This window comes from Tamandua tetradactyla, chromosome 9 (assembly GCF_023851605.1).
Source record: "Tamandua tetradactyla isolate mTamTet1 chromosome 9, mTamTet1.pri, whole genome shotgun sequence".
Taxonomy (NCBI): domain Eukaryota; kingdom Metazoa; phylum Chordata; class Mammalia; order Pilosa; family Myrmecophagidae; genus Tamandua; species Tamandua tetradactyla.
In genome coordinates, this window is record NC_135335.1 from 40,136,999 (window position 1) to 40,158,243 (window position 21,245).

The window sequence follows — 21,245 nt, forward strand, 5'->3', positions numbered from 1 at the left end:
GGCTTTTGCATGAGCAGGCACTAGGAATTGAACCCGGGTCTCCAGCATGGCAGGCTGGACTCTGCCACTGAGCCACCATTGCACCGCCCTCTAGTGTATTTTTTATTCTGACTACAGTATGTTTCATCTCTGTAATATCTGCTGTTTTTCTACTTTTTCTTTCAAGTTCTTCTTTATGCTCTTCCGGTGTCTTCTTGATATCTTTTATCAAGAAGGGTTTATTGATAAATTCTCATAGAATTTATTTAGGAGATTTGTATGAACATCTTTGCTTAGTTGTTCCAATGTCCGTCTCCCCTCCTGTGTTTTAATTTAGTCATTTGGCTGGACCATATCTACCTGCATCTTCATATGCTTTGTGATTCTCCGTTGGCTTAGAGGCGTTTGATTATCTTTTTTTTTCACATGGGCAGGAACCGGGAATCGAATCCGGGTCCTCTGGCGTGGCAGGCAAGCATTCTTGCCTGCTGAGCCACCAAGGCCTGCCCCATTTGATTATTTTGATAAGGTTGTTTTGAAGGTCGATTTCCCTCAGCCACCTAAGGTACTGTATTGACTTGAGTTTGTGTTGAAGGTCTCATTTTGCACTGGGTTCATCAGTGCTTCCCCGCCAGACCGAGGCCTGGCCCTCATGCAGGGAATGCACTCAACTTGAGGATCTGTTGGAAGCTGCACAGATAGGCAGTTTGCCATGCTGCGCTTTCTGTTTCAGCCCAGCAGATGGCACTACTGGGCCTCCTTGTCCCCTCAGACCCATCTCTCCCTGACTGCAGTGGCTGAGTGAGCTGGATGGAAACTTGGGTGCAATCCCAGCCAGGTCCGCTGGTCCCAGTATGCACTGAAAGCCTCCAACCTTGGGGCTGGGGGTGAGCAGTATATACCTCAGTGGAGAGTCTGCTTGTGGGCCCGATGGGTATTGTGGTCCCCAGGCTCCAACTTGACTGGTATGTCAGTTACCCCTGTCCACGGCCAACCTGGACTGTCCTTCCAGCTAGGCATGGCATGGCACGCAGGAGGGGCAGGGCGCAGGGGCATGGCATGGCTTGCACCTTCATCCCTGCCTCCCTGTCTGTGCACTCCTAAGGGGTCTGGGCCTCCGTATGGAAAAGGGAGTGGTGGGCTCTTTGCACTACCTGGATGGTGTCTGTGAGCAGAGAAAGCAAGTTTACTGGTGTGAGGGGACTGACGTCCCAAGTTAGTTGCAGAGGCAGACGCTTTCCTGGGCGTGTCCTCTTCTCCCCAGTGGAGTCCTGATGGAGCCCCCTCATTCCATTCTCTGCATCCCCATTCCTCAGCTTTTTCATCTAAGGCCTCCCAAATAGTGTAGAAAACCCTCTCAGATCACTCTCACCCTGGAACTGCTGTCCCAGTTATTTTTCTGTCACTTCTCTACTTGTTCCTTGGAACAGAGGTGAACCCAGCCTATCCTATTATGCAATCTTCTCAGAAGTCCTCTGGACACAATTTTTAAACTGAGATCCAAAGACCTGGAAGAAGTTAACCATACAACTATGAGAAACAAGATAATTCCAGGCAGTAGGGCAGCAAATACACAGAAGTTTTCTGTGACTAGAGCACAGTGAACAAAGGAGAAAGGGATATAAGTAGGTGGAGAAGTAGACAAAGCACGCCCTGATCATGAAGGATTTTATGAGCCAGAGTAAGAGGAAGAGGTTTGGATTTTGTTGTGTGTGTGATGGGAATTTATTGGAGGGTTTTAAGCAAGGGTAAGAAACAATATGATTTATGGGGATCTTTTTGGCTGCTGAGTCCAGAATGGATTGCAGTAGAACAGGAATGCCAGTCGAAAAGATGCTATACTAGTGTAGGCAAGAGGTGATGGTGGGTTGGACTAAGCAAGTACTGTTGAAATGGAGAGAAGTAAACAGATTTAAGGTCTGAAGGAAAGAGAGAACTCAAGGATAATGCTTAGATTTTTGGCATAAACAACTGGGTGAATGGAGGTTCCATTTATTGAAATGTCAAAGAATAGGTGGTAAGAAAACATATCTGAGGCATGGAAGTAAAGAGTCTTTAGGGGACATGTGAGGTTTGAGATGCCACGTGGGCAGTTGGTAGTGAATGGGTAAAATAAAATGTATTTACATATAATGGAATATTATTCAGCTATAAAAAGAAACAAAGTACCAAAATATATCACATGGATAAACCTCAGAAGCACTATGCTAAGTGAAAGAATCCAGGTGCAAAAGACCATATATTGCATGATTCCATTTATATGAAATAGCCAGAAAAAGGTGAATCCATAGAGACAGAAACTAGATTAATGGTGGTCTAGGGCTGTGAAGGGAACAGGAAATGGCTTTAAATGGGCAGGAGGGATCATTTGGGGATGATGCAGATGTTCTAAAATTGAATTGTGTGGATTTTTGCACAACTCTGTACATTTATTAAAAATCATTGGATTATACACTTCAATGGGTGAATTTTCTATGCTAACATCGTCAGCAGTATTAAAAATAAAGAAAAAAAAGAGGGCAGTGAGATATGCATCTGGAATCCTAGGGAAAGATATGGTCTGGAAATAAGATTTGGGAGTCATCAGTACGCATGTGAGATCACCTAGAAAGAGTGAGTAGAGAGAGTAGCCAGGGAGACCCAGGCTTGCATCCTTGGGCACTCCAGTACTTCGAGGTTAAGGTTAGAACGGAGAAGAACTAGCTAATAGAAGAGATTGAGGAACAACCTGCAGGGTAAGATGAATGCCTGCAAAGTATAGAGTCATGAAAGTTGAGAGGGGAAATCTTTATAAGAAGAAGGGAGTGGTTGACTGGGCCAAATGATGCCAAGAAGTCAAATAGAAAAGAACAGAGAAGACCATTGGATTCAGCCACATGAGATCACTGGTCAACTCAGCAAGAGAAGTCTCAGTGGAGTAGTGAGGACATAGCCTAACTGCCATGGGATGAGGAGAGCCTAGAGTGTAAGACAGTGACGGTACTTCTAGACAGCTCCTTTGGGGCGCTTTGCTGCAAGAGAGAACAGAGGAATGGGGATGTGGTTAGATGGAGATATGAATCAAGGAAGGGTTTGAAAAATCAGCTGATACATATACATATATGCTGATAGAAATTGATATAGAAGAGAGGAGATTTGTGGTGCTGGAGAGAGAGAAGGTGCTTGTAGAAACAGAGCTCCTAAGAAGGGTAGAGGGCATGGGACCCAGAGCTCAGAGAGAAGGCCAAGGTGCTTTTTCCAGAGAATTTGTGGACAGCTGCAGGTAAGTGGGTGGCTTCTAATGGAGGCAGGTAGACAGAGGGCCCATCTTCCTAATTTTCTTCTCCATTGAAAGAAGGGAGAAGGTTATCAGCTGAGAAAGAGGTAGGGTAGGGGAGTAACAAGGCTACCTTTCAGTGCTAGCACACGGCAGATGCTCAATAAATGTTTGTTGAAATAAGATAATGCAGGAGTTTTTGAACTTTGGTATGCATAGAAAGGGCCATCTGAAGTGTTAGAATGTAGATTCCTAGATTTTTATCTCAGAGATTCTGATTCAGGAGGTCCACTGTAGAGTCAAAAAATATATATGCATTTTTTGGGGGGAGGTGCATGGTCCAGGAACTGAACCCGGGTCTCCAACATAGAAAGTCAACATTTTACCACTGAACCACCTGTGCACCTATATGCATTTTTTAAAATTTATTTATTAATTAAAAAACATTTAACAAACCAAATAAAACACCAACATATATAATCAGTAATTCACAATATCATCACTTAGTTGCATATTCATCATTTCTTAGAACATTTGCATTAATTCAGAAAAAGAAATAAAAAGACAATAGAAAAAGAAATAAAGCAAAAACAGAAAAGAAAAAAAAAAAAGATTATACTTACCATACCCCATACCTCTTCCTTTCACTGATCACTAGCATTTCAAACTAAATTTATTTTAGCATTTGTTCGCCCTATTATTTTTTTTTATTCCATATGTTCTGCTCGTTGGTTGACAAGGTAGATAAAAGGAGCATCAGACACAAGGTTTTCACAATCACACAGTCACGTTGTGACAGCTGTATCATTATTCAATCATCCTCAAGAAACATGACAATTGGAACACAGCTCTACATTTTCAGGCAGTTCCCTCCAGCCTCTCCATTACATCTTGAATAACAAGGTGATATCTACTTAATGTGTAAGAATAACCTCCAGGATAACCTCTCGACTCTGGAATCTCTCACCCATTGCCACTTTGTCTCGTTTCACTCTTCCCCCTTTGGGTCGAGAAGGTTTTCTCAATCCCTTGATGCTGAGTCTCAGCTCACTCTAGGATCTCTGTCCCACATTGCCAGGAAGGTCCACACCCCTAGGAGTCATGTCCCATGCAGAGAGGGGTAATTGCTTGTTGTGTTGGCTAGAGAGAGAGGCCACATCTGAGCAACAAAAGAGGCTCTCTTGGGGGTGACTCTTAGGCCTAAATTTTAAGTAGACTTGACCTATCCTTTGTGGGATTAAGTTTCATATGAACAAACCCCAAGACTGGGGGCTCAGCCTACAGCTTTGGTTGTCCACACTGCTTGTGAGAATATCAAGAATTCAACTTGGGGAAGTTGCATTTCTCCCCATTCTCACCACTCCCCGAAGGGGGCTTTGCAAATACTTTTCCACTCACTGATCGAATCACTCTGGGATTCATTGGGGCATCACCTGGACAAACCAGCAAAATCTCATGTCCTACCTGAGATTCCAAGTACTTATGGTGTTCAATCAAACTATCTACATATATTAGGAAATGCACTAGTCAAAATATAAATTTTGTACCAAAAAAACATTTTTTGCTTTAGTCTCACACATAAGGTGTCATTTTAAAATATTAATTACCATCTATATTCAGCACCCTGCAATAATGACATTCCTTTGTTCTTCCTCATGCAAAAGCATTTTTAAAATTTGTACATTTAGTCACTATTATTATACACTCTAGGCATTCCTAGATTATACCATCTCAATCTTTAACATCTATCTTTCTTTCTAATTTCATTTATGCCCCGAGCCCTCCTCCCTCTATCATTCTCACATGCAGTTTCATTCAGTATTTTAACATAATTGTATTACAGTTAGGTAGTATTGTGCTGTCCATTTCTGAGTTTTTGTATTCAGTCCTGCTGCACAGACTGTATCCCTTCAGCTCCAATTACCCAATATCTTACCCTATTTCTATCTCCTGATGATGTCTGTTACCAACAAAATATTCCAAATTTATTCACTAATGTCAGTTCATATCAGTGAGGCCATACAATATTTGTCCTTTTGTTTTTGGCTAGTCTCACTCAGCATAATGTTCTCAAGGTTCATCCATGTTGTTACATACTTCATAAGTTTATTCTGTCTTAAAGCTGCATAATATTTCATCATATGTATATATCACAGTTTGTTTAGCCGCTCTTCTGTTGATGGACATTTTGGCTGTCTCCATCTCTTTGCAATTGTAAATAATGCTGCTATGAACATTGGTGTGCAATTGTTCGTTTGTGTCTTTGCCCTTATGTCCTTTGAGTAGATACCTACCAATGGTATTGCCAGGTCATATGGCAATTCTATATTCAGCTTTTTGAGGAACCGCCAAACTGCCTTCCACAGTGGTTGCACCATTTGACATTCCCACCAACAGTGAATAACTGTGCCTCTTTCCACATCCTCTCCAGCACTTGTCATTTTCTGTTTTGTAATGGCCATTCTGGTGGGTGTGAGATGATATCTCATTGTGGTTTTGATTTGCATTTCTCTAATGGCCAGGGACGTTGAGCATCTCTTCATGTGCCTTTTGGCCATTTGTATTTCCTCTTCTGAGAGGTGTCTGTTCAAGTCTTTTTCCCATTTTGTAATTGGGTTGGCTGTCTTTTTGTTGTTGAGTTGAACAATCTCTTTATAAATTCTGGATACTAGACCTTTATCTGATATGTCATTTCCAAATATTGTCTCCCATTATGTAGGCTGTCTTTTTACTTTCTTGATGAAGTTCTTTGATGCGCAAAAGTGTTTAATTTTGAGGAGTTCCCATTTCTTTCTTTCTTTCTTCAGTGTTCTTGCTTTGGGTGTAAAGTCTATAAAACCGCCTCCAATTATAAGATTTATAAGATATTTCCCTACATTTTCCTCTAACTGTTTTATGGTCTTAGACCTAATGTTTAGATATTTGATCGATTTTGAGTTAAATTTTGTATAGGGTGTGAGATACGGGTCCTCTTTTATTCTTTTGCATATGGATATCCAGTTATCTAGGGACCATTTATTGAAGAGACTATTCTGTCCCAGGTGAGTTGGCTTGACTGACCTATCAAAGATCAAATGTCCATAGATGAGAGGGTCTATATGTGAACATTCTATTCTATTCCATTGGTCAATATATCTATCTTTATGCCAGCACCATGCTGTTTTGACCACTGTGGCTTCATAATATGCCTTAAAGTCAGGCAGCATGAGACCTCTAGCTTCATTTTTTTTCCTCAAGATACTTTTAGCAATTCAGGGCACCCTGCCCGTCCAGATAAATTTGCTTATCTGGTTTTTCTATTTCTGATAAGTAAGTTGTTGGGATTTTTATTGGTATTGCATTGAATCTGTAAATCAATGTAGGTAGAATTGGCATCTTAACTATGTTTAGTCTTCCAATCCATGAACACGGTATGCCCTTCCATCTATTTAGGTCTTCTGTGATTTCTTTTAACAATTTCTTATAGTTTCCTTTGTATAGGTCTTTTGTCTCTTTAGTTAAATTTATTCCTAAATATTTTATTCTTTTGGTTGCAATTGTAAATGGAATTTGTTTCTTGATTTCCCCCTGAGCTTGTTCATTACTAGTGTATAGAAACACTACAGATTTTTGAATGTTGATCTTGTAACCTGCTACTTTGCTGTACTTATTTATTAGCTCTAGTAGTTTTGTTGTGGATTTTTCCGGGTTTTCAACATATAGTATCATATTGTCTGCAAACAGTGATAGTTTTACTTCTTCCTTTCCAATTTTGATGCCTTGTATTTCTTTTTCTTGTCTAATTGCTCTGGCTAGAACCTCCAACACAATGTTGAATAATAGTGGTGATAGTGGACATCCTTGTCTTGTTCCTGATCTTAGGGGGAAAGTTTTCAGTTTTTCCCCATTGAGGATGATATTACCTGTGGGTTTTTCATATATTCCCTTTATCATTTTAAGGAAGTTCCCTTGTATTCCTATCCTTTGAGGTGTTTTCAACAGGAAAGGATGTTGAATTTTGTCAAATGCCTTTTCTGCATCAATTGAGATGATCATGTGATTTTTCTGCTTTGATTTGTTGATATGGTGTATTACATTAATTGATTTTCTTATGTTGAACCATCCTTGCATACCTGGGATGAATCCTACTTGGTCATGATGTATAATTCTTTTAATGTGTTGCTGGATTCGATTTTCTAGAATTTTGTTGAGGATTTTTGCATCTGTATTCATTAGAGAGATTGGTCTGTAGTTTTCTTTTTTTTTTATATATTTGTCTGGCTTTGATATGAGGGTGATGTTGGCTTCATAGAATGAATTAGGTAGCTTTCCCTCCTCTTCAATTTTTTTGAAGAGTTTGAGCAGGGTTGGTACTAATTCTTTCTGGAATGTTTGGTAGAATTCACATGTGAATCCATGTGGTCCTGGATTTTTCTTTTTGGGAAGCTTTTTAATGACTGATTTGATTTCTTTACTTGTGATTGCTTTGTTATGGTCGTCTATTTCTTCTTGAGTCAAAGTTGGTTGTTCATGCCTTTCTAGGAAGTTGTCCATTTCATCTACATTATTGTATTATTAGCATAAAGTTGTTCATAGTATCCTGTTATTACCTCCTTTATTTCTGTGGGGTCAGTGGTTATGTCTCCTCTTCCATTTCTGATCTTATTTATTTACATCCTCTCTCTTCTTCTTTTAGTTAATCTTGCGTAGGGCCCATCAATCTTATTGATTTTCGCATAGAACCAGCTTCTGGTTTTATTGATTTTCTCAATTGTTTTCATGTTCTCAATTTCATTTATTTCTACTCTAATCTTTGTTATTTCTTTCCTTTTGCTTGCTTTGGGGTTAGTTTGCTGTTCTTTCTCCAGTTCTTCCAAGTGGACAGTTAATTCCTGAATTTTTGCCCTTTCTTCTTTTTTAATATAGGCATTTAAGGCAATAAATTTCCCTCTTAGCACTGCCTTTACTGCGTCCCATAAGTTTTGATATGTTGTGTTTTCATTTTCATTTGCCTCAAGATATTTACTGATTTCTCTTGTAATTTCTTCTTTGACCCACTGGTTGTTTAAGAGTGTGCTGTTGAGCCTCCACATATTTGTGAATTTTCTGGCATTCTGCATATTATAGATTTCCAACTTCATTCCTTTATAATCTGAGAAAGTGTTTTGTATGATTTCAGTCTTTTTAAATTTATTGAGACTTGCTTTGTGACCCAGCATATGGTCTATCTTTGAGAATGATCCATGCCATTGAGAAAAAGGTGTATCCTGCTGTTGTGGGGTGTAATGTCCTATAAATATCTGTTAAGTCTAGCTCATTTATTGTAATATTCAAATTCTCTGTTCCTTTATTGATCCTCTGTCTAGATGTTCTGTCCATTGATGAGAGTGGGGAATTGAAGTCTCCAGCTATTATGGTGGATGTGTCTATTTCTATTTTCAGTGTTTGCCTCAGGTATTTTGGAGCATTCTGGCTTGGTGCATAAATATTTATGATTGTTATATCTTCTTGTTGAATTGTTCCATTTATTAGTACATAGTATCCTTCTTTGTCTCTTTTAACTGTTTTACATTTGAAGTCTAATTTGTTGGATATTTATAGCTATCCCTGCTCTTTTGTGGTTTCTATTTGCATGACATATCTTTTCCCAACCTTTCACTTTCAACCTATGTTTATCTTTGGGTCTAAGATGTGTTTCCTATAGACAGCATATAGAAGGATCCTGTTTTTTAATCCATTCTACTAGTCTATGTTTTTTGATTGGGGAGTTCAATCCGTTAACATTTAGTGTTATTACTGTATGGGTAGTACTTTCTTCTGCCATTTTGCCTTTTGGAATTTATATGTCATATCTAATTTTCCTTCTTTCTACACTCTTCTCCACACCTCTTTCTTTTGTGTTTTCATATCTATCTCCAGTGCTCCCTTTAGTATTTCTTGCAGAGCTGGTTTCTTGGTCACAAATTCTCTCAGTGATTTTTTGTCTGAAAATGTTTTAATTTCTCCCTCAGTTTTGAAGGACTATTTTGCTGGATATAGAATTCTTGGTTGGCAGTTTTTCTCTTTTAGTAATTTAAACATATCATCCCACTGTCTTCTCACCTCCATGGTTTCTGCTGAAAAATCTATGCATAGTCTTATTGGGTTTCCCTTGTATGTGATGGGTTGCTTTTCTCTTGCTGCTTTCAAGATCCTCTCTTTCTCTTTGACCTCTGACATTCTGATTAGTAAGTGTCTTGGAGTACGTCTATTTGTATCTATTCTCTTTAGGGTACGCTGCACTTCTTGGATCTGTAAGTTTAGGTCTTTCATAAGAGTTGGGAAATTTTCAGTGATAATTTCCTCCATTAGTTTTTCTCCTCCTTTTCCCTTCTCTTCTCCTTCTGGGACACCCACCACACGTATATTTGTGTGCTTCATATTATCACTCAATTCTCTGAGTTCTTGCTCATATTTTTCCATTTTTTTCCCTATAGTTTCTGTTTCTTGTTGGATTTCAGATGTTCTGTCCTCCAGTTCACTAATCCTATCCTCTGTCTCTAGAAATCTACCATTGTAGGTTTCCATTTTTTTTCATCTCTTGTATTGTGCCTTTCATTCCCGTGAGTTCTGTGATTTGTTTTTTCAGCCTTTCCATTTCTTCTTTTTGTTCATTCCTTGCCTTCCTCATATTTGGTTTTTGATGAGGTTTTCTGTCAAAATTTGTATATTCTGAATTGTTTCAGCTCTTGTATCTTATTTGAACTGTTGGTTTGTTCCTTTGACTGGGTCATATCTTCAATTTTCCTGGTGTGATTTGTTATTTTTTGCTGGTGTCTAGACATTTAATTACCTTAATTAGTTTATTCTGGAGATTGTTTTCCCTTCTCTTACCTAGGGTTTTCTTGCTGGATGAATTTGTTGTCTATCTGTTTTTTGACATTCAGTTCAGCTTTTTCTGGACCTCTAGCTTAGGTTTTGTTTAACAGAGGAGAATTTCTCCGTTCTTGTTTTCTTGTTTCTTGCCCTGATTGTGTGGTGCCTTTCCCCCCCACACCCTTAGGAGGGTCTACATAGGTATTATAGACTCCAGCAGGTTTTGCCAGACTAAACTGACCTCCTATTAGGGCAAAGGAGTCACCTGCGTCAGTTTTCCCTGAGAGTGAGATCCAGCAGTTTAAAAGACTTTCCTGTGAAGTCTCTGGGCTCTGTTTTTCTTATCCTACCCAGTGTGTGGCAGTTGTCTGGCTGTGGGTCCCACCAACATAAGATGATGTGACACTTGTAACTTTGGAAGACTCTCTCTGCTTTGGGTGTGGTGGAGACAGAGGAGAGGTTGTAGGCTGGTTTTGATGGCTTCAAATTACCAAGCCCTGGGGTCTGAATTCCTTGAGGGAGGGATTCCACCTGAGTTGGGCTTCACCCCTCCCCTGGGGAAGGCACAGTCTCAAGACAAGCCCTGCCTGAAAAGAGCTTGTTACTGCCTATGCCTTGGGCAGTTGCAGCCTGAAAAGTCCTGCCACTGAATCCAGAGGCTGTCAAGCCTTTGTAGAAATGCAGCCACAAAAATCTCTGTTTCTTTCCTTTTTTTTCTTTTTCTGTTAGCCCAATGAGCGACCTCCACTTTGACCAGGTTCACCTGAGCTGAGGGCCTATTTTTAGTAGTCAGAATTTGTTAATTAATGCCACAATTGGTGTTTGGTTGGACTCAGCCCCTGCTGCTGTTAAAGTCTCTTTCCTTTCCCTCTGGGAAGCAGCCTGCAGGGGAGGGGCGCTGGCCACCATGGCTGGGGAACTCAGGGTTCTGGGGGTGGCTTGCAGCCATTCCAGCTGGTTCAGACTGGGGTATGCTGTGTGTCTGGTCACTGACGTGGCTCCAGGAGCTGTTCTGTACTGTTTCTGGTTATTTAGTAGTTGTTCTGGAGGATCAACTAAAACACACACGTTGCTAAGCCACCATCTTGACCACACCCTCTCACCTATATGCATTTTTAACAAGAGCCCCATGTGATTCTGATGCAAGTGATCTGCAGACCATAGTTTGAAAATCACTGAAAACATTTACGTGGACACAGCCCTGCAGGTGGGAGGCATTGGAGAATTAATAAGCTGCACTTCTTCTTAAAAGACTATACCTTAGCATACTTGGGTTCCACATTTCACAAGCAATTAAGACCACTTCTTTTGTGTTCAGAAAAAGATGTATGTTCCCTGATTTAAAAATCCAACTAAAAATCAGTGTACCCTTTTCTTTCTAGGGGAAAGAGCCGAGTGTGGCACGACCAGGTAAGAGCTGCAGCATTTTCTTTCCCTTCACCTGGTGGCCTGAGTTGGAGGGTGGGATGAGGTGGGGAAGAGGAATAAAGGAGGGAAAATGGGGAGACAGACAGTGCTGAGAGCTCGAGAGGTAAGGCTGTTCTTACAGTAGGACAGCCCTTTGTGAATGTCCCTAGGGGATGGTGGGGATGTGCTGAGACAGAAGGTAGACTTGCTGTTTGGGCTGCTTTGCTTTTTCTAGCATTAGACTGGAGAAGCTGACCTCCTTCCAGGGCCAACCATAGGAGAGGGGAGCTTTCCCATCTTCTGTGGGGCAGTAGGCTTCTTTTCCTCTTTGGGCTATCTATCATGTGAGGCAGCAATATCCCAGAGAGGCTAAGGGCAATTAGTAGAGGCCAGAGGCTGTGGGGTGGCTGTTGACCTCTCTCCCATCTGTTATGTGGCTGCTGAGCAAACGGCCCAGCCTGGCTTCTGGTCCCCACTTGGTATTTACCAAGGCTTTGGATATGGCTCATTTTGCACACATCTGGGCATATGCATGTGCACATATACATAAGCGGGCATAAGCACCCCTACTGCCCATACCCTGGCTTGGGACCTCATGGACATTTGGATGGGCTGATGGGGGAATCCCTTGCAAGGAAAGTAACAAATGGGCAATTTCTGCTTGATCTCCAGCTTGCTGAATATTACCCTCTGTGCTTTTCCCTGAGCAGACCAGAGCCAGTGAATACCTTCCACTCAGCAGCTGAGAGCTGAGGAGCTGACTTCCAGCAAACTTGGTCCTTGCTCTACTTTTAGAGAGTTTAGATCCATAAGCAGCCCTGTCACGTGCTGCCCAGGTTGTCTCTTAGAGCCCATCCATTTCTGAGTTCCCAACCTTTGCCAAGGATGCTTACACCACAGCTCCTTCACTACCCAGCTTGACTTCCACCCAGGGCTCAGAGGCCTGCACTCTTCCAACATATGGTAGTTGAGAGCTACTTTTCACCTCATTTTCTGGACCCCATGACCCAATGATGTCCTTTTCCCACAAATTCTTCCCAATGGCCCAGAATCCTGGAAAGCTGCTCTACTTGGCAAGAAGGAGGATGAGCCCTCAGCTCTCTCCCACTCATCTGGAAGGGAGTTGCCTGGGAAGAGGCTTGGAAAAACCCTGGGGTTTTCAATCTGCTGGGTCTGGGATGGGAAAGACCAAGGGCTGTCCAGAAGTTTGGCCTGTGCAGCTGTTCCTCTGGGGCCCGACAGTTTGGGAACATCAGAATGATTCATGACACTAGGCCAAGAACCTTCTAGCACATGGGTCAGCAGCTGTGCAAGGTCGCTTTCTAAGAACCTTTTAGAAACAATCCTCTTACTTTTCTTTCCCCCCAGCAAGAGGGTGTTGTCATAGTCCCAAAACAACAGAAGCCACATTTTATACCAAAGTTTGCAAATAGTGAAGCAGATGGGGGACTGATTGAGCCATTCCTCACTTCCTCCTAATTCCTAAAACTCACGGGGGAAAAAGTTGTTCCAGCATATCATAGGAGAGGAGATCTGTGCACAAACTCTTGGCCAACCGTCAGGGTCTTACCTCAAGGGAAAGCCGAGGGGTATTATTGTTTGCTTTGTGTTTTCAGCTAAAGACCTCTGAGGTGTTGCTTTCCACATCCTCTTTGGCCTGGGGCTTGGGAAGTCCAAGCTAGGATTCCCAGACCTACACTTAACCCTGCAGTAAACTGCAAACCCAGCCCTGGCCAAGGTCAAAAGAAACTTTCTGTTAGTAAACAGAAAGCCTTCCCTTACTTCTGCAATAATTTTTAGCTTCTTACGGAACTCATCACCAACTTGGAAGTGGTTTTAAAATTACCCTTTGAAGGCCCTGGGTCGAACCCTGCAGTAAACTGCAAACCCAGCCCTGGCCAAGGTCAAAAGAAACTTTCTGTTAGTAAACAGAAAGCCTTCCCTTACTTCTGCAATAATTTTTAGCTTCTTATGGAACTCATCACCAACTTGGAAGTGGTTTTAAAATTACCCTTGAAGGCTCAGTTTCTGTACTGTGGCTCTCAGTATCTTCTACAATTTCCCACACATGCTCAGTGTCATTTTGGGTGACCACGTGAACAGGTCTCCTCAAGTTGCTAATGACCTTGAATAGGTAGACCAGTTTTCGCACAACTGACAACATATGATATATTTCTCACCTTTAAGGTTTTCTCTTCGAACAGCCTAAATAATTCTGTAATTTAGGCTGGTCAGATGAGATAATGCACTTGAAAAGTATATTGTAAGTGGCAAAGCAAGGTGCAAATATCAGGCTTGATTATCATCATTCAAACTAAAGACCCATTTCCTTAACCCAGGTCGATTTACCCCCATGGTCTGGATTTGAGGTGAAATCACTAGATATTTCATGCCCACACAGAGAGCCTGACCACCAGTGTAGTGCAACATTGCCACCATTTTGGATGTTGACATCCATGTCCATTGGGTTGTCTCAGGAAAATTTTAATTCCCATCCTTTTGGTCACAGAATAATTTGGGGGCCCACTCCTGTGTTGCCAACCTATGTTCATTTTAATCTGGGCTGAAAGGCAGAAAGGGGACATTGGTCTCTGGTTTCTCTTTCTTCCTCTCTATGGCTTTTTCTGTTCTTGTTTCCCTGCCTTTCTCTCTCTTTCTTTCCTTTTCGCTCTGCATCTGAGCAGCAGAAGAGATGGAAGGCTTAGGCTGCCCCACTTTCCTTGGCTGATCTGCCCCCCTGTTCCCCACTTTGTGTCCCATCCAGCACTGCAGTAAGTCGGTACAGATTTGATGTTGTGCAAAGTTGGAATAGCTACGTTTCCTTGTCAGAGACTCCAGTCAGCGCACAGAACACCAGACAAAGAAAGGAGGCCCAGTTTGATTGGAATGCTCCTTTGCTTTCTGGTTTGGGCAGGAGAAATGGGGAAAAAATTATCCTATTTTCCTTTTTATCCACTTGTAAACATTCTTTTTCATATTGGTTGCCCTATATCTACATTAAGAGTCTTCACTCTTGCTGGCCATAGGGATTAATAGATTATTTAATGCTACTGCTGGATCTTCTGTGATAAAGTCACTTCCTCAATTTCGCACTGCCCAGGGAGCCTTGAGTAGGACGAGCCCGAGTTTTACACCTAGCCTCAATCACATATGATTTTCTTTACCGTGGGCAAGTTTCTTAATCTCTTGTGGGCTCATTTGCCTCATGTCTGAAATGGACTTAATAAATCTTGCCTACCTTACAGGGTTGTTGTGAGGGTATCCTTCAATTTAAGACAAAGAAATGAACTGAGAACATTAAAAAACAGAAACCCTATGGAAATCAGGTGTGGAAGTTTGCTATTCTCAAGTTCTTACCAGGATTTAGAACCTATGGCCTTATGTCATTTTTGGCATTTTCTTTTGGCTTTTCCATTTGGAAGTTCAAAAGCAGATCAGTTATAAGAAATACTATCCCCACATACCTACATCCTCAAAAAATAGGTAACTTATGAAAAAAGAAATGACATGGACTTAGCTAACCAAATTGACATAGATCCAAGATGGGCTCAAAATAATTTTGCCTGTGTTTTCTTTTCAAATTTTTTTTTCCTTTTTTTTAAGTTCTCTGTCTATTGACACTGAGCCCCTTGTTCTGTGCTGTTATTTTGGTTCCATTGTTTGGGTGGCATGCCTTTTGGATTCAGCTGTGCCTTTGTCCATGCATGTCCTGGAGCTAGCAGCATTTGCTCAATATTCAAACTCCTAGAAGAAGTTTGTTAGTGTTACCTAGATGGCCTGGGCTACCAAAGGAGACAGGTCCAACAAACCCAGTAAGCAGAGGCTGGGGTGAAACCCATTCATCTCGATTGGCTATAGAGTCCATAGATTTCTTGCCTATTCACAGAAATCAGGTAATCAAGTCATCCTGGTGGGGGACCAAGTCTTTGCTTGTCAAGAGTGACCCTTGACTATGCCAGGCTGGTTCCCCATGTGTGGCTCCCCAGGATTTGAACCCAGCCATTGGGAAATGAACTGCCTCTCTTGGTTAGGAATCCTCCTCCTGATCTCAAAAAGCTCTTTGCTGCAGAAGGCTGGCAGCATTGAGTCAGGCCAGCTTAGGTGGTGAAAGATGAGCAAATAAGCCAACACAGGTATATGCATGGTGAGCAGCTCTGGAAACCAGTCCAGTGTTTGTGGTTGTTTCACTGTCCCTGGTGAATTGTGGTGTGGTCTTCGTTCCCTGTGGCCCAGGGAATGGAGATCCTAAAGTAAAGCAAGACACTTTCAACCTGACCATGAGTCCTCTGCTGGCCAGGGTTAACAGGATGGATGAGTCTTTGTCTGGGAATGAAAAAGTGTCTGCAGACTCCATGACAGTGGCCCTGTGGGGAAAACCCTGGACTTGGAGCCAAATAGGACTGGGTTTAGGTCCCAGCTCTGCCAGTTCCTCTTTCTGGGCCTCAGTTTCTGCCTCTGTATAACAGGGCCTCTAAGAGTCCCATACCTACAGGGTTGAACTGACATTAAATGTGACAATGGATTTGAAAGCACTTTAAAGAGAAGTGCACTTGACTAAAGAACAGGATGATTCTCATCATCCTGGGTCACCCAGGGACCCCAAAGAAGCTGAAGCCTCCCTCTTGGCATCAGTTTCTTCATCTCTAAAATGAGAAGAATAATTGCCTGGCTCTCAGATCAATGAAATAAAGATTAGTCAAGTGCATTTAAAATGCCAAGAGGTATTAGGAAGATCAGTGCCTTGGTACGTTGGGAATTGAGGCTCAGTGCTTAATTTAACCCACAATAATAAAAATTAACCCTTCCAATCATCTTTGAAAGTCTCTTGCTTTCTCAGGCTACCAATGACATCTCTCCCCTGATTCCCCCTCCATCTGGTCAGCTTTGCAGGATGACAGCCTCTGATTGGAGTTTCAGTGGTTTCTCAGACACTTGCTATTTCCCCCGTCATTTAGAATGCATTCATGTTAAATGACAATGCTTAAGCTCAACACTGTGGGTAAATTAAGATCCCCTTAAACATCCAAAGGCCTTCAGATGGAGCATTGGAAACCAATGTGCTGGGGGTTCGGGGCTTCCATTTGCATTTTTGTGTTGACCTCCAGTTATGGGTTTTAAGAACGTCTTCCTCAGTTGTATGTTTATGTTGGTTGTTTTCTTGATTTCTTTTGTTCCATTTTCCCCTAGGCCCCCCTGTCTTCCCCCTAAACCACAGAAAATGAGGAGACCTAGGCCTCTCTCAGTGTATAGCCATAAACTCTTTAACGGCAGTATGGAAGCATTCATTAAGGTACTTGCTGGGAAGCCCTAGAGTCCGCGAATGTGCCCAATGTAATGGCAGCCGTTCACCACCCTCCTCTCCCCTGCCGACAGCCCTTCCCTGATCTGGAATTGACAATCTACCCTCTCAGCCCAGCCCTGCTGAGACCTAGCTTCTGGCTGCAGCCTGCTCTAAGCTTCCCTGAGGACTTCTCATCAGAGCTGCTTTTGCCTCTGTCTAGTTGCTACCAAAGTGCCTCCCTATGGTTCCCAGCCCTTGGGGAGGGATCAGATCATAATGAAAATCCCACAAAGCCCAAGTGGGGTCAAAATGCCAGTGTAACTACCCTAGATTAGCCACATTTCAGGAAATGCAATTTTAACACATGAGGTAACTGTTAGAGAAAACCCTTATACCTCACTGCATGCCCACCTTTCCCAAGAGGAGATTGAAAGCAGCACAAAGAAAATCACTGCAGATAATAGTGTGTTTTTATTCAAGTGATTTTTTTTTTCAGTTAAGACTAGACCAACAAAGGACACACAAAATTTTTATGAGCAAAAATCCTCCCACCTAGTTTTGCTTCTTGTTAGGTGGTTTGGGAGAAGGGAGAAGAGTTGAGGTAGTCCTTTTAGAATCCCACATTGACCCTTCACACCTTAAGCTAAAAATTAAGAAGTCTCACCTATTTGAGTTCTCTTTTCTTTCTTCCTTGAAGCAAAGTATACAGAATAAAGCCATTCCATATGTAGATTAAGACGGTGATAAAGTTGGAGATGGCAAGTAAGTGAGGATGGAACATGAGGAATGGAAGAGGCCTCTTAACATCCCTTAGGTGGGGAGAAAGGGAAAACGTCCGCTAGTTATCTGACAGCCCATCATTATGCAATGAAGCTACTTTCTGCAGAAGACAAGACTGGACTCTGTCAGGAGAAAAGTTAAGGCTCTTGGACCCTGCTGGTGATTTTGGACGAGTGGACCTGCTCTCACTCCAGCTTTCTGATCTCTGTCCCCACCCAGGGTGCAGGAGAAGGAGGGGCCGGGTAGGAGGGTCTGCGTCAGGAGTGGGAGAGGGCGGTTAGGACCAGCTCCAGTCCCAGGGCTGTCTCTGCTTGTGGGCTTAGTTCTGAGGAAGGAAAAGTGGGGAGGTGGGGGTGGGGGAAGCAGACGAGGGACAGTAAAACACAAGTTGGGATTGTGTGGTGCTGTTTTAGGATCCCTTAGAGGGTGGAAGCATGGAGGATGTCCTGTTGGTACATGAGGAAAAAGGTAATGTTTGGATGACCCAGAGTTTGCCATCCAGCAGGTCGCAGGAGCGAAGAGTTGTGTTAAAAGAGTGCTCTCTCTCTTCACCCTCCCTCTTCTCTCCTCAAAGACTTTCTACTCATTTACCCTTGCCCCTGAAAGAGCCACTCTCCTTACATCAGAGGGGACTAAGGAGTCATTTTAGTTGCTTCCCCTGCCCTCAAGGAACTTACAGTGTCGCTTGCGAGGTTTGAAAAGTAAAAACTGAAAAGCGTGAGGTGATTCAGGACAAGCACTTGGTGAGTTATCCACATGGAAACAAGCTCTCTGAGAGTTCGGAGCCAGAAGAGCTCTTGGGCGGTAAAGGACTAGGCTTCTTGTGAAGATTGAAGGCAGGCTAGGAGTAAGGAGGGGAGAAGGACAGGAGACTGCTGGGAGTGAGGAACAGACTGGACAAAGACTCAAGACAGGGACACTTTCCCCAGTTTGCTCAGTTCTCGGGAAATGGGCACGCAGGATACTGGAAGAATCTGACTCTTATTGAACAATATTTGCAAATTAGGATTTCTGTTTAATTCAATATTCTTTTCACAGAAAAGTTCTACATCTAATGTGAGACTATAAAGTAATCTGATTTTGTTCCTCCTGACACACATATGAGTATTTTCCCCTCTCAGGTCATCACCTTGGGAAGCCCAATTCCTATTCTAAATATACAGCCATGGCTGTTTTTCTGAGTCTTTTTCAGAGTCCTTAGAAAGGTTTTTTTGTTTGTTTGTTTTTAAATATTTTTATTGAGAAGTCTTCACACACATACGTTTCATACATGGTGTACGATCAGTGGCTCACAATGTCACACATAGTTATGTATTCATCACCATGATCATTTTTTCAAACATTTACATCACTCCAGAAAAAGAAGTAAGAAGAAAAAAGAAAAAACTCATCCATACCATCCCCCTTAGCCCTCCCTCTCATTGACCGTAGAATTTCCATCTGTCCAATTTATTTTACCCTTTGCACTCCCTTATTTATTTATTTATTATCCATATACATATATTTTTACCATCTGTCCATACCCTGGATAAAAGGTACATCAAACCCAAGGTTTTTACAACCACACAGTCACACTGTAAAAGTTATAGCTTTTATCCAATTGCTTAGAAAGGTTGTTTTTATCAGCGGTATGGAAGCTTCGTATTAAAATGGATGCCTTAGTGTTTTGTAAGCGTAAAGATTATTCAAAGCTCAGCTTTGCAGAACCATTGGAGGTACCAAGTGGCGAGAGGACTAGACAGCAGTGACAGTGGGGCTGGTCAACTGGCTTTTCAAGAATCCCCAAAGAGGGGTCCCCAGAGCATTCTGGTCAGGTCGCATTGTTGGAATAACTGTAAAGTCTCCCAAGGGGACTAGTTAGAAGGATAATACTCATTTGACTGAACAACAACAAAAAGGTATACTTGTTAAACACTATTGCATTCCTTTATAGCCACACTGTATTTAACAGCACCTACCCTCCGTGCTGCTGAACAAACTTGTCCTGAACTCCTGCTGTAAGCCAGGCTGTGGGGAGACAGTTGCAGGCTGGTTCTCACTCTCAAGGATTATCAATGTTCAGAGAATGAAGAGGCAAAGGATATTTTCAATCCTTCAACAGTTGTGAATGGAATTTAATTATCTATTATGATGCACCTGCCATCTGGAAGATCATTCCGTATGAACTAAGAATCCCCAGGTTTGAAAAGTTTTCCAATAAAAAGTTGTCAGTGGGCACAATGATTCTGATAGCTGAGAGGGCCAGGGAAGCCCCACAATTAGTGATAATGGATAGATTTTGTTGGATTATATCTCTATAAACTTCTAGGACTCTACCCTGAATGACCTCTTTCAAAATCCTTACTTTTTTTTTTCCTCTTGGACAGAGGGAAACTCATTTTTTATTATACAAACACATTTTTAAGCCCTGGAGGTCTAGCTCTGGGGGAGGGGGAGAACCCTCACCTTGTTTCTGTATCATGAGAATGCAAATGACCTATTTCGTAAATTTGTTAGGAGGATTAAATGAGTTAATATTCGTCGCATTTCCAGAGCTTTACCTGACACTTAGTATTAGTTAGTAGTCGTATTATCTTTAGCTGTTAGGCTATTGCTCACAGAGCCCCATTTGACCAGGCTGTTTGCTTGATCAAATTCCAGGATTCAGGTGGATTTAGCCAACACGTCCTTTAACAGATAATGGCAGTCATTGAGATGCCAGGAGCGGGCCAGATGGCACTCGCCCGCAGGCACATGGCCTCGGACTCTTCAGGGAGCCTGGAGGAGACCTAGCACCACCACCCCCTCCCCAAGAGCCTGGCCCTCGGCACCCGTAGGGCGGGGGTGGGAAGGAGAGCAGACACTGCTCTCCATCTAGAAAATGGGCGTCTTCAGCAACTTTAGTAAAATTCAAAGCCCCAGTTCTAACCCCCAAGATCTTGAAGGGGTCATAGCCCTCTGCAGACACCCTCACCCCAGGCCTGCCTTAGCTTTTGAGTTTCCAGACACGCTGTCAGTGCCAGTGGAGGGGGCGACCGAGTCGGAAGCAGAGCAAAGACAAGTGGACATCCAGGAGAAGCTGCTGAGGTGCTTGGGAGGGGAATATGTGAAGCACTTTGGAATTTGGAATCAGGAATACTCCTGTCGGAACCCATCCAGAGGGCACCTGGTAAATCTGAGCTTTTCATGTAGAGCAAGGTCTCTTGAGCTGAATTCCAGGGACAGCATTACTGTAGACACAGAAAGGTGTGTTTTCTTCCTTGTTGTGGCGGCTGGGTTACCTGAAGGAGTTTTAAGGTAAGCTCTTGCTCATTGGTGAATAAATAGCCCTCGTGTTGAGAAGCAAGACATGGGATGAAGAATGGATTCCATGCACAGAGTTCCTGCACTTGACGAGAACAGAAAGGCTCATGGGTCAACTGATGTCTTAGGAGGGAGGCTGAGGCAGCTATGTTGGAAGGCTGGCTGGAGGCAGATTCCCCCTGGAGGCACTGAGGCTGGAGTTGGCCCTTCCCACGGGCAGGCTATTCAGCGTACTCCCCCACAACCTTTGCTGGCTGCCATTGCATTTTGGCGTTCACGGACTCTGAAGGATCTGCTTACTCTAACTGATCTTATTCCTGCATAATCTTTTCTTTTTCTCCTGCTCTGCTGCCTGTTTATTTTTTGTTATCAGAGGAAGAAGAAATGCTCGAACCAGGAACCAGGTATTTACTAGAAAGGTCCATT

General features: G+C 42.5%; 1 protein-coding gene across 5 annotated transcripts in view; it reads left to right on the forward strand.

Annotated features, from left to right (window-relative positions):
• SRGAP3 (SLIT-ROBO Rho GTPase activating protein 3) overlaps window positions 1–21,245 on the forward strand; it is a 304,458-nt gene that overhangs the window by 242,896 nt on the left and 40,317 nt on the right. For 2 of the 5 annotated variants that reach the window (XM_077116670.1, XM_077116671.1), the window contains exons 11-12: window positions 11,452–11,479; window positions 16,664–16,766. In XM_077116670.1, the coding sequence (XP_076972785.1) occupies window positions 11,452–11,479; window positions 16,664–16,766 (131 nt within the window). Of the gene's footprint in view, window positions 1–11,451; window positions 11,480–14,160; window positions 14,248–16,663; window positions 16,767–21,192; window positions 21,224–21,245 lie in introns of all 5 variants that reach the window. The other 3 variants (XM_077116674.1, XM_077116673.1, XM_077116672.1) reach the window with 3 other exon arrangements.